General features: G+C 45.0%; 1 protein-coding gene across 3 annotated transcripts in view; it reads right to left on the bottom strand.

The window, feature by feature from the left end:
- Positions 1–9,354, bottom strand: part of LOC119956824 (fibulin-7-like) — a 76,469-nt gene extending 67,115 nt beyond the window's left edge. For 2 of the 3 annotated variants that reach the window (XM_038784283.1, XM_038784303.1), the window contains exon 1: positions 9,064–9,354. In XM_038784283.1, the coding sequence (XP_038640211.1) occupies positions 9,064–9,129 (66 nt within the window). In that variant the 5' untranslated portion in view covers positions 9,130–9,354. The remainder of the gene's footprint in view (positions 1–9,063) is intronic. The other variant, XM_038784293.1, reaches the window with a different exon arrangement.
- Positions 9,355–12,953: the final 3,599 nt, after the last annotated feature.

Here is a 12,953-nt window from a genome sequence, read left to right as displayed (position 1 = left end):
GTGAAACAGGTGGATAGGCTGGATGAGGTAGATGTTCTGAGGGAGGATGTATTAGCAATTTTGAAAAACCTTAGGGTCGACAAGTCCCTTGGGCCAGATGGGATATAGCCTAGGATTCTTTGGGAGGCAAAGGATGAGATTGCAGAGCCTTTGGCTTTCATCTTTGGGTCCCCACTGTCCATGGGGATAGTGCCAGAGGACTGGAGAGTGGCGAATGTTGTTCCTCTGTTCAAGAAAGGGAATAGGAATTACTCTGGTAATTATAGGCCAGTTAGTCTTACTTCAGTGGTCAAAAAGTTTTTTTTTATAAATTTAGATTACCCAATTATTTTTTCCAATTAAGGGGCAATTTAGTGTGGCCAATCCACCTACTCTGCACATTTTTGGGTTGTGGGGGCGAAACCCACGCAGACACGGGGAGAATGTGCAAACTCCACACGGACAGTGACCCAGAGCCGGGATCGAACCTGGGACCTCAGCGCCGTGAGGCAGCTGTGCTAACCACTAGGCCACCGTGCTGCCCAGTGGTCAGTAAGTTAATGGAAAAGGTCCTGAATGTAGGATTTATGACCATTTGGAACGATGCAGCTTAATCCGGGATAGTCAACAAGTATTTGTGAAGGGTAAGTCTTGCCTCACAAATTTGATTGAATTATTTGAGGACGTAACTAAGTGTGTAGAAGAAGGTAGAGCAGTTGATGTCATATAGATGGATTTTAGTAAGGCGTTTGATAAGGTTCCCCATGGTCTGCTCATGAAGAAAGTAAGGAGGTGTGGGATAGAGGGAAATTTGGCCAATTGGGTAAGTAACTGGCTATCACATAGAAGACAGAGGGTGGTGGTGAATGGAAAATTTTCAGACTGGACACCAGTTACCAGCGGTGTACCACAGGGATCAGTGCTGGGTCCTCTGCTATTTGTGATTTTTATCAATGACTTGGAGGAGGGGGCTGAAGGGTGGGTCAGTAAATTTGCTGATGACACCAAGATTGGTGGTGATGAGGTGGAGGGCTGTTGTAGGCTGCAAAGAGACATTGATATGATGCAGGGCTGGGCCAAAAAATGGCAGATGGAGTTTAACCCTGATAAGTGCGAGGTGATTCATTTTGGTAGGAAAAATTTGAATGTGGATTATACTGTCAACGGCAGGGTTCTGAGGAATGTGGAGGAACAGAGAGATCTTGGGATTCATGTCCACAGATCTCTGAAGGTTGCCATGGAGCCGTGAAGAAAGCCTATAGTGTGTTAGCGTTTATTAACAGGGGGCTTGAGTTTAAAAGCTGTGGGGTTATGCTGAAACTCTACATGACCCTGGTGAGACCACATTTGTAATATTGTGTGCGGTTCTGGTCATCTCACTATAGGAAGGATGTGGAAGCATTGGAAAGGTTGCAAAGGAGATTTACCAGGATGCTGCCTGGTTTGGAGGGTAGGTCTTATGCGGAATGGTTGAAGGAGCTAGGGCTTTTCTCTTTGGAGCGGAGGAGGATGAGAGGCTACTTAATAGAGGTTTATACGATGATGAGGGGGATAGATAGAGTGGATGTTCACAGACTATTTCTCGGGGTGGATGTAGCTGTTACAAGGAGGCATAACTATAAGGTTCAGGGTGGGAGATATAGGAGGGCTGTCCGAGGTAGGTTCTTTACACAGAGAGTGGTTAGGGTGTGGAATGGACTGCCTGCTGTGATAGTGGAGTCAGACACTTTAGGAACTTTCAAGCGGTTATTGGATAGGCACATGGAGCACACTGCAATGACAGGAAGTGGGATAGCTTGATCTTGGTTTTGGACAAAGCTCGGCACAACTCGAGGGCTGAAGGGTCTGTTCTGTGCTGTACTGTTCTATGTTTTTGAACTCACCTGCAATTCATCAACTCCTGGCTGTGTAAATAATGTGCCAAATTGCCAGAGCATACTTCAGTGAATCCCGTGTAGTGAATCAGTGAAATATAGAATTATGCAGTGCAGCAGGCCATAATCCCCAATCATGTCTGCACTGGCTCTTTGAAAGAATTAGCCAATTACCCCCATTAATCTGCATTAAAAAAATATATAATCTCCTGTCTGGTTCTTTTATCAATTATTTTAAGCCGGCCATTCTGGTTGCCAGTGGAAATAGCTTATCTGTTTATTCTATCAATATCCCTACATTCTGAACACCTTCTGACTCACCCCTCAGTCTTCTCTGCTCTAAGGAGAACAGCCCACATGTTATTGAAGTCACGCATCCCTGGTACCATTCTGATGAATCTAAATTGCTCAGAGATACAATTCCAAACTGTACTTGGCCAGAAAGAGACTTTCAGGAATTCTGCAATATGATGATGGGATGTGGGCCTAACCCTCACTTTCTGGAAGTCACTCTGACTTTGAGAAACAGTGTAAAACAGTGGCTAGTGAATCAGCAGCATCTTTTAGATCTCAACTGATTGTGTTTCCATTGAAGTGAATCGGGAGAGATGCAAAACAGGCTGCTGATTTGACATCGCCGCTTTTATACTATCGCACAACATCACTGCTGTCCCCAGCGAATGCCTGATTTCAACTGTGGAAAGAGTGAAGGGATAACTAGGCAGGCAGTCCTCGACTTTAGGACATTTGAGTTATGACGAACGACACTTAGAGCATTTATAAATTGACACGCCATTTCAACTTTACAACTTTGACTTTACGACTCCGCACCAGCACATTCATGCATGTGCATTGACATTCTGTGCCACTCATCTGTATGACTGGAACATCTGTAATAACTTCAACCTTTTCCATCTTCACCCCTGGTTTTCATTGCAGCTTTGATTCCTGTCATTCTTTTGGTCATTCAAGCTCACATGTTCCTCCGTGTCACTGGTTACACGAGAGTCTCTGACTGTTTCTTCCATTTCAGTCCAGACATTACAAGGTGTGTAGCTGGAAGACCTTAAAATGTCCTGTTATCGGGGCAGCATGGTGGCTCAGTGGTAGCATTGCTGCCTCACGGGGCCGAGGTCCCAGGTTCGATCCGGATCTGGACCACTGTCTGTGTGGAGTTTGGCACATTCGCCCCTTGTTTGCATGGGTTTCACCCCCACAACCCAAAATGTGCAGGGTAGATGAATGCCCCTTCATTGGGTACATTAAATTAAGAAAAAAAGAAAATTCCCTGTTATCTTTTCCCACGGTCTTTATTTCCAAAACATTCAAATTCTGAAGCAAGGCCAGTCAACAAATTCTAGTTTTTAAAAATTATTTTGTGCTAAGTGGCATGGTTAGGTCAACGTCTGTCACCCAATTCCTAATTGGACTTGAGAGGGTGGTGACAAGCCGCCTTCTTGAACCACTGAAGTCCGCCTGGTGCTGTTCGTACGTTTTTGGATTCTGATCCCACAACAGTGAAGGAACAGCAACACAGTTCCAAGACAAAATGGTGTGTGGCTTGGAGGGGAACTTGCAAGTGATGGTGTTCCCATGCATCAACTGACCTTGATTTTCTACGTGGTAGAGGGCGCAGGTATGGAAGGTCCTGTCAAAGTAGTCTTAGTGAGTTGCTGCAATGTATCTTGTATATAATGCGCACTGTTGCCATAGTGTGCTGGTGGCGGAGGGAGTGAATGTTTAAGTTGATGGACGGTGTTGGTCTTCTTGAATGTTGCTGGAGCTGCACCTATCCAGGCAAGTGAGGAGTCTTGCATCACATTCCTGAATTGTGTCTTGCAGATGGTGGACCGGTTTTAGGGAGCGAGGAGGTGAGTTACTCACCTTAGAATTCTCAACCTCTGACCTCCTCTTGTTGACACAGTATGTTTATGCCTGATCCAGTTTAGTTTTCGGTCAAAGATAACCCCCAGGATTTTGATAGTGGGGGATTCAGTGATGGCAATACCATTGAATGTCATGGGGAAATGGTTAGATTCTCCCTTGTGCGAGATGGTCATTACCAGGCATTTATGTGGCCGACTGTCATTTGCCACTATCAGCTCTTTCCTTCCTGATACTGGCTCCCTCAATTCAGGTACTAAATGTCTGAGATCGAGGGGAGCACCTCTGGACTGAGGAAAAAGCCCTGTGTGGGAAGCCATAGGTTAACAGTCACCAATCACCCCCCCCCCCCCCCCCCCCCCCCCCCCCATGCCTCCTACACTTACCACACATCACATCCCAAATCTCTCATATAAATGTATCCCCAAAATTGCATTCTATTCACAACTTGGCACTTTAAATTAATGTTCACAAGTAATTACTCTGCAGGGATTCAGATTGTACCATCAGATTTGATTATGCTTTATTTACCTTCACAAACCACCACAGAAATGCATAACTCCCACAGACACGCATACAGACTACACAACAGACATGGGTTCACAGGACACACGCACACATGCAGACACGCATGCAACACATAGACACACACACACAGATATATAGACAGGGACACAGTCACACACACACACAGACATAGACACCACAGTCACACACACAGTCACACACACACACAGATACACAGCCACACATACACACACACACATACACACATACAGACCGACACACATAGACAGAATACACACACACAGACACATAACAGACAGTCATACATTCACACAAATGGGACACACAGTTGTTAGCCTACGGTGCTGAGGACCCGGGTTCGAATCGTGGCCCTGGGTCATGTGATGAATATCATGTTCGCCGCAGAATTCGGTTTGAAATAAGGCAACAGAAATTAATACAACCAGTATTTTAATTCAAAGTGTAATAACACCACTTCAGCTAAAGGTCATCCAGAAGTCACCATTTGCTGGGAGAAACTCCTAGCTGACTCAAGGATCATTAATACATTCCAAACTAATATAGGATAAGGAAAACCTTGCTTTGACACACTGTAAATTCTTTAGATCACTCCCCTACACCTATAATTATTCAAACCATGAGGATAGGAAATTCTTCAGATAAATAATGCACAAATCCTTCCTTAACTATATAATTCTTGACATTTGGAATAATACCCTCAAAGAAGTGTCTATTTGACAATCTATATATCTAAGAAACATGGCAACACTGAAAAGAGACAGATCTCTATACGAGTCCCTCTTTGCCAATATATCTTAAGACACCTGACATTCTTGCAGACACTAAGATCATTAAAACATATATTGATGATAATACACCAAATTAGCCATTTGGCTATAGGCAATTGACCAACAATAAGTGATAAGATAACAGAAGCAGTCCATGACCAATTAGAAGATTTTATGTATAAAAAGAGGGGCATTTTGGCAGAGAGGTACCTTCTCACTCCCCTGCGGGAGTGTGGGTCAAAGCTCTGTTCTTCAAGTGTGCCTCGTCAAATAAAAACCATCATGGTTTTGTAGGTATGTTTCTGTTAAGCTTCTTAGAAATGTATCAGAAATTGATAGGAGATACTTTAGGATTTTCCATGTTTTAGATATCACATTCTCTTAAGAGAAGTTAATGTGTTAGCAGATAACATAGAACATAGAACATAGAACAGTACAGCACAGAACAGGCCCTTAGGCCCTCGATGTTGTGCCGAGCAATGATCACCCTACTCAAACCCACGTATCCACCCTATACCCGTAACCCAACAACCCCCCCCTTAACCTTACTTTTTAGGACACTACGGGCAATTTAGCATGGCCAATCCACCTAACCCGCACATCTTTGGACTGTGGGAGGAAACCGGAGCACCCGGAGGAAATCCACGCACACACGGGGAGGACGTGCAGACTCCACACAGACAGTGACCCAGCCGGGAATCGAACCTGGGACCCTGGAGCTGTGAAGCATTTATGCTAACCACCATGCTACCGTGCTGCCCTGACAAAGGACTGTTAATGGGTTTTATATTATTAACAGATAACAAAGGACTGTTAACGGGTTTTTATATTAACAGGGCTGGTTTAGCCCACTGGGCTAAATAGCTGGCTTTTAAAGCAGACCAAGGCAGGCCAGCAGCACGGTTCAATTCCCGTACCAGCCTCCCCGAACAGGCGCCGGAATGTGGCGACTCGAGGCTTTTCACAGTAACTTCATTTGAAGCCTACTTGTGACAATAAGCGATTTTCATTCATTTCATTTCATTTTTCATATTATTAACAGATAACTAAAGACTGTTAATCAATTTATATTTTTAACTCTGCAATTCTGTATGTATCTATTGGGAGTATTTTACAATAAAAATACTTTGATTAAAATTATACTGTGTAGACTTACTCTCAAAGTTTAAAATCCTAGACACTCATTTAGGAAGTCTTAAATGACTAGGACCCACGACGGCAGAGGTAACGATTTAGGTATGAGTGACGTATCTGAACTTTTCCCATAAAAAGTAACTGAGATCCTGTTTAACTGTCTGAGACCCGGAAAAGCATTCTCACTTCGTCAGATCTATTCTGAGTCTAAGCAGAGAAATGCATTTCCCTCTTTTGGTGGGTTAACCTAGAGCATAGGTTATTAATAAAGTATTATCAGGTCTGGAATAACCTAAATCCTTCACAGTCACTGTCCATGTGGAGTTTACACATTCTCCCCGTGTCTGCCTGGGTTTCACCCCCACAACCCAAAAAGATGTGCCGATTAGGTGGATTGGCCACGCTAAATTGCCCCTTAATTGGAACAAATTGGGTATTCTAAATTCAAAACGAAAAAAAAATACATTCACACAGATACAGCCTCAGAAAGACACACACTCATACATACAAATAGACTCACACACGTAGATACACACACAGACACGCATAGAGACAGACAAACATAGACAGACACGCACACACACAAACACACATCCACACAGAGACAGATACACAGACAGACACACATACACACACACATAGATACACGCACAGGTAGAGACAGACAAACATATTCAGACACATCCCCACAGAGACAGACACACATACACACAGAGACTGACAGACTCACAGATACATAGACTTACACACATACAGACAGACACACACACACACAGGGGAGGCAGTGGTACAGTGGTATTTTCACTGGACTAGTAAACCAGAGACGCAGAGTAACTCTCTGGGGACCCAGGTCCAAATCCCACCATTGCAGATTGTGAAATTTGATTTCAATTTTTTTTTAAATCTGAAATTAAAAGTCGAATGATGGCCATGAAACCATTGTTAATTGTCGTAAAGATCCATCTAGTTCACTGACGTCCTTTAGGGAAGGAAATCTGCCGCCCTTACCTGGTCTGGCCTACATGTGACTCCAGACCCACAGCAATGTGACTGACTCATAACTGCCCCCTCAAGGATAATTAAGGATGGACAATAAATGACAGCCAGCAATGCCCATGTCCCATGAAGGAATAAAAAAAACACAGACGGACATGCTGACACACAAAGTTGTTCATTTTCCAGAGATACATCAAACTGGGCTAGTCTGACTTATTAATCAAAAGGTAGAAGTCAAAAGTTGCCCAGCAATCTCTTCATGTGTCACACATGGCTCAGTTTCCAGCATGTAATCCCCACATTCATAAAGGTTGTGGGTTAAAGACTAAAGCACATAATGCCGGTTGACAGTTCAAAGCAGCACCCAGGGAGTCCTGCTCAGCTGGAGGTGTTGTGGATGAAACATTAAACCTGCCTTTCCTTTCAGGAAAGCACTATTCCAGAGAAGAGTCGGGAAATTCTCCCTGACATCCCAGCCAATCCCTCAACAACCAGCACTGGAACAGATTATCTGGGCACATTTCTCAGTGGTTTGTGGGACTTTGCTGTGGACACATTGATCGCTGTATCTTTCTGCACAGTACCTTCCCTTTTATAGTGTGCAGGTTCCAAAGAACTTTGAAACGTCCCGGGCTTGTGAAAGGCGCTAGAGAAATGCAAGTGCTTTCTGGGCTCTCACAGCCAGCTGCTGTGAGGCAAATTGCACATGTTTACCACAGCTTCTGACTGTTCTTAATCTTCAAGCCTTCTCCGTGTGCCAAAATAAATGATGCCTTCAACTCCACATAAACACACAACTCTTTAATTACTCGGCTGCGGCACAATGCTCTCGTTCTTGCTTTCTCGCCTGTTGCGGAATGCTGCCCTACCGAGAGATTTTTGGACAAACCCAGGCAGTGTGTGCACACGCATGTACCTTCCACCCACTCTGCTCAATTTGGGGACAGAGGGCACGCTTGTGTTGCCTGGTCCCAACTTCGAATGAAGTAGCCAGTGAGCTACTTCTGTCTAACTCTGCCGTGTGCATCCATTCAACCAGCAGCTCACTGCCAATGAACAAAGAGTCAAAAAAATAGAAGGCCGGAGGTGAGTGTGTGTGTGTGAGGAGGTTGTGCAGGGGCAGCCCAGCTCTTTTGTCCAGTTACAATCTCGGGTTAGGCACGGCCAGATGACACTGCTTTCGGGCTGCAGAGGGAATCTGGCCCACGAGTCAGTGTGCTCCATCCGGGTGTGCAGAGTTCACGGACACCATGTGAAAGTTCACCAATCCGCCGCCTGCAGGTGTGAGCATTGGCCAATGTGTCACCCAGCAATGAAATTGCCCACATCTGCATTACTCACACGTGTCTGATAAACAAGGGCGGCTGGAGGTTAAAACTGAGATTATTTTGGAATTTGAAAAGCCATCTGGTGGGCAACAAACCTGCTTTCGGATTAACGGGTTTATCAAATGCGCGGCTAAACTACCAGTTTAACTCACTCACCCAGATAAATCATCTAAATCAGGGACAGGTCGGCATGCCCAGAGGCTAGCCAAAAAGAGTTCTCGCACCGTTATATAAAGAGAAACACAAATCAATTCACTTCACCGCTGGTGACAGTCTGTCACATTAACTTGCAAATCATTAGCTACAATTGTCCTTTTCTCTCTGTCTCTCCTTGAGGAACCAGACAAGTGCACCCCCTGCTTCTAACCCTCCAGCTTTAAATCCCGGGAGACAAGATTAGCAGCAACCCCCCTCTTTTTTTAAGTAAATCTTCAATTTGAACATAAACAAGCTTTTTTCGCACAGTTATGGATAAAATACAGAGTATGTTATTCAAAAGACGACATTTGCGAGTAGCTGAAAGCTGCTTCTCTCAGGTACGAACCCCCTTACCTGATCTGCGCTGGAAACCAGTTCCAAAATGCACAGCATCACCCAGCCAGAAACTCCAAGAATCATCCTGAAACTGACACAAAAAGAGAATGACCCAGACAGTCTCGCCGCCAGCGACTTCCTCCCCCCCACCCCCCCCACCAACAGCCCAGTCTGTGTGGGATACGCCGACAAAAATAAAAACCTATCTCTCTTTGGGGTGTTTTTTTTCTGAAGGGGTAATGTTTCGTTGCCCCTTTAAATGTTCTTCTTCCCAAACCCCGGGTCGAAGTCCCGAGTTGATCTGGCCCGAGATATTTATCGTGTACGCGTGTTTGGAAATGCCAAGGATTAGATGCTGGGGGTTTGATTGACACTTGGAAGGGGCTTTGTGTGTGTTGATGTTGGGAGTGGGTGGGGTGTGATGCCAGAGGGAAGGAAGGAGTTGGGCTGGGAATAAGGGAAATCAGATTTTGGCCGTCATTTTAGTCATGGAATCTATGTTATGAAATGTGGGAATGGTGCCAAATCGCTACAGGAATTCCCACCTGAAGTTGAGTTTCCATCTATTTAGACTGTCGCCGTTTGATAGCTGCTCCCAGTAACTAAAATACTGCCATTCCTTCTCAAATATCTGAGCATTAACAAATATATATATATTTAAATCAACGGTATAAATGTTTCTGTTTTGGGCCATTCGCCAAGAGAACAAATCTTGTGGGGAAGTAAATACATATGTGATTTAAAACGAGTCACTGTACAAATCCACAATTTATATTGTACATACAAACATACATAGAAAATAGAAGCAGGAGGCCATTCGGCCCTTTGATCCTGCTCCACCATTCATTTATGATCATGGCTGATCATCCAGTTCAATATCCTGACCCCCCCCCCCCCCCCATCCCTTGGTCCTTGAGCCCCAAGAACTATATTCAATTCCTTCTTGAAATCGCACACTGTTTTGGCCTCAACTACTTTTTGTGGTAGTGAATTCCACAGATTCACCACTCTCTGGGTGAAGAAATTTCTCCTCACCTCAATTCTAAAAGGTTTACCCCTTATCCTCAAACTATCACCCCTAGTTCTGGACTCCCCCACCATTAGAATCATTCTTTCTTCATCTACCCTGTCTAATCCTGTTCGAATTTTATAAGTTTCTATGAGACCCCCTCTCATTCTTCTAAACTCCAATGAATATAACCCTAACCGACTTAATCTCTCCTCATATGACAGTCCCGCCATCCCAGGAATCAGCCTGGTAAACCTTTGCTGCACTCCCTTCATAGCAAGAACATCCTTCCTCAGATAAGGACACCAAAACGGCACACAATATTCAAGGTGTGGATTCACCAATGCCCTAGACAATTGCAGTAAAACATCCCTATTCCTATTCTCAAATCCTCTCACTATGGGGCAGCATGGAAGCACAGTGCGCACTGTTGCTTCACAGAGCCAAGGACCCGGGTTCGATTTCACTTGGGTCACTGTATGTGCGGACTCTGCACGTTCTCCCCATGTCTACGTGGATTTCCTCCGGGTGCTTCGGTTTCCTCCCACAAGTCCCGAAAGACGTGCTGTTAGGTAAATTGGATATTCTGAATTCTCCCTCAGTGTACCCGATCAGGTGCTGGAGTGTGGCGAGTGGGGGATTTTCACAGTAACTTTGTTGCAGTGTGAATAATAATATAATAATAATAATCGCTTATTGTCACAAGTAGGTTTCAATGAAGTTACTGTGAAAAGCCCCTAGTCGATTCCAGCACCTGTTCAGGGAGGCTAGTGTGAAAAATAGTAGTAATGAAAAATGAAAATCGCTTATTGTTACGAGTAGGCTTCAATGAAGTTACTGTGAAAAGCCCCTAGTCGCCACATTCCGGCGCCTGTCCGGGAAGGCTGGTACGGGAATTGAACGCACGCTGCTGGCCTTGTTCTGCATTACAAGGTGGCTGTTTAGCCCACTGTGCTAAACCAGATAGAAACCAGCTAAATAAATGGAAACTCAACTTCAGGTGAGAATATAAGCCTACCTGAGAGACTAATAAAGATTATTATTATGAAGGCCAACATACCATTTGCCTTCTTTACTGTCCGCTGTACCTGCACGCTTATTTTCAGCAACTGATGCACGAGGATGCCAAAGTCTCACCGAGTAGCAGGGGGAAATATTTAGATCCATGCAGGTTCGAGACTTTGCCAGAAAGGAGATACATAGCTTCCCAGTAGAGCCGGCTTCCACATTGCTGGAGGAGGTGCTGACGACAGGGGGACTGAAGAAGGGGGCAGTGTCAGCGGTTTACGTGGCTATTTTGGAGGAGGAGAAGGCTCTGCTAGAAGGGATCAAGGCAAAGTGGGAGGAAGAGTTGGGAAAGGGTGTGGAGGAGGGGTTCTGGTGTGAGGTGCTCCGGAGGGTGAACGCTTCCACTCGTGCGCGAGGTTGGGGCTGATACAGCTGAAGGTGGTGTATAGAGCGCACCTTACAAGGGTGAGGATGAGCCGGCTCTTTGAGGGGGTAGAAGATGTATATGAACGTTACGGGGCGGCCCTGCAAACCATGTTCATATGTTTTGGTCCTTTCCCAAGCTGGAGGATTACTGGAAGGAGGTGTTCAGGGTAATCTCTAAAGTGGTGCACATGAAACTGGACCGGGGCCCTTGGGAGGCCATATTCAGGGTGTCGGAACAGCCAGGGTTGGAAACGGGCACGGAGTCAGATGTTGTAGCCTTCCCCTCGTTGATCGCCCAAGGCGGATCCTGTTAGGATGGAGATTAACCTCTCCACCCTGTGCTCTGGCATGGCGGGGGGACCTGCTGGAATTCTTGACACTTGACAAGGTTAAGTTTGAACTGAGGGAAAGGATGGAGGGGTTCTACAATTCATGGGCATTATTCATTATGCACTTTCGAGAATTGGATCACATCGAACATTAGAGGCTTGGGGGCTGGAAGTGTTGGGAGGAAAGGGACAGTGCGTATTAATGGTGACTATGGGTGATTCCTGATTCCTTTTTGTCATTTGTTTATGTTGAAATGCGAGCCAATGTGGGGTTTGGTGAGAGGATGGGATCGTTGTTATTGATATGGGGATTGACATTACATTCGTTACTGATTATTGTTTATTGTTGGGTGTAAATTTGGGAGAAAATGTGAAAAAGGAGGAGAATAAAAAAATATTTTTTCAAAAAGTCTCGCTGAGTTTCCACCTCTCCCAATTGACACCCATTCAAATAATAACCTGCCTTCCTATTTTTGCTACTGAAGCCGATAACCTCACATTTATCCACATTATACTGCATCTGCCATGCATGTGCCCATTCACTCAGCCTGTCCAAATCATAGAATATAGAACATTACAGTGCAGTACAGGCCCTTCGGCCCTCGATGTTGCGCCGACCTGTGAAACCCCTCTAATGCCCATCTACACTATTCCCTTATCGTCAATATGCCTATCCAATGACCATTTTAATGTGTTTAGTGTTGGCGAGTCCACTACTGTTGCAGGCAGGGCATTCCACGCCTTTACTACTCTCTGAGTAAAGAACCTACCTCTTGACAGCTGTCCTATATCTATCTCCCCTCAAATTAAAGCTATGTTCCCTCGTGTTAGACATCACCATCCGAGGAAAAAGACTCTCACTGTCCTATCTAATCCTCTGATCATCTTGTATGCCTCAATTAAATCACCTCTTAACCTTCTTCTCTCTAACGAAAACAGCCTCAAGTCCCTCAGCCTTTCCTCATAAGATCTTCCCTCCATACCAGGCAACATCCTGGTAAATCTCCTCTGCACCCTTTCCAATTCTTCCACATCCTTCCTATGATGTGGCGACCAGAATTGCACGCAATACTCCAAATGCGGCCGCACCAGAGTTTTGTACAACTGCAACATGACCTCATGGCTCCGAAACTCAA

The sequence above is a fragment of the Scyliorhinus canicula genome, chromosome 2 (assembly GCF_902713615.1).
Source record: "Scyliorhinus canicula chromosome 2, sScyCan1.1, whole genome shotgun sequence".
NCBI lineage: Eukaryota > Metazoa > Chordata > Chondrichthyes > Carcharhiniformes > Scyliorhinidae > Scyliorhinus > Scyliorhinus canicula.
This window is presented reverse-complemented; position numbering and strand designations above follow the sequence as displayed.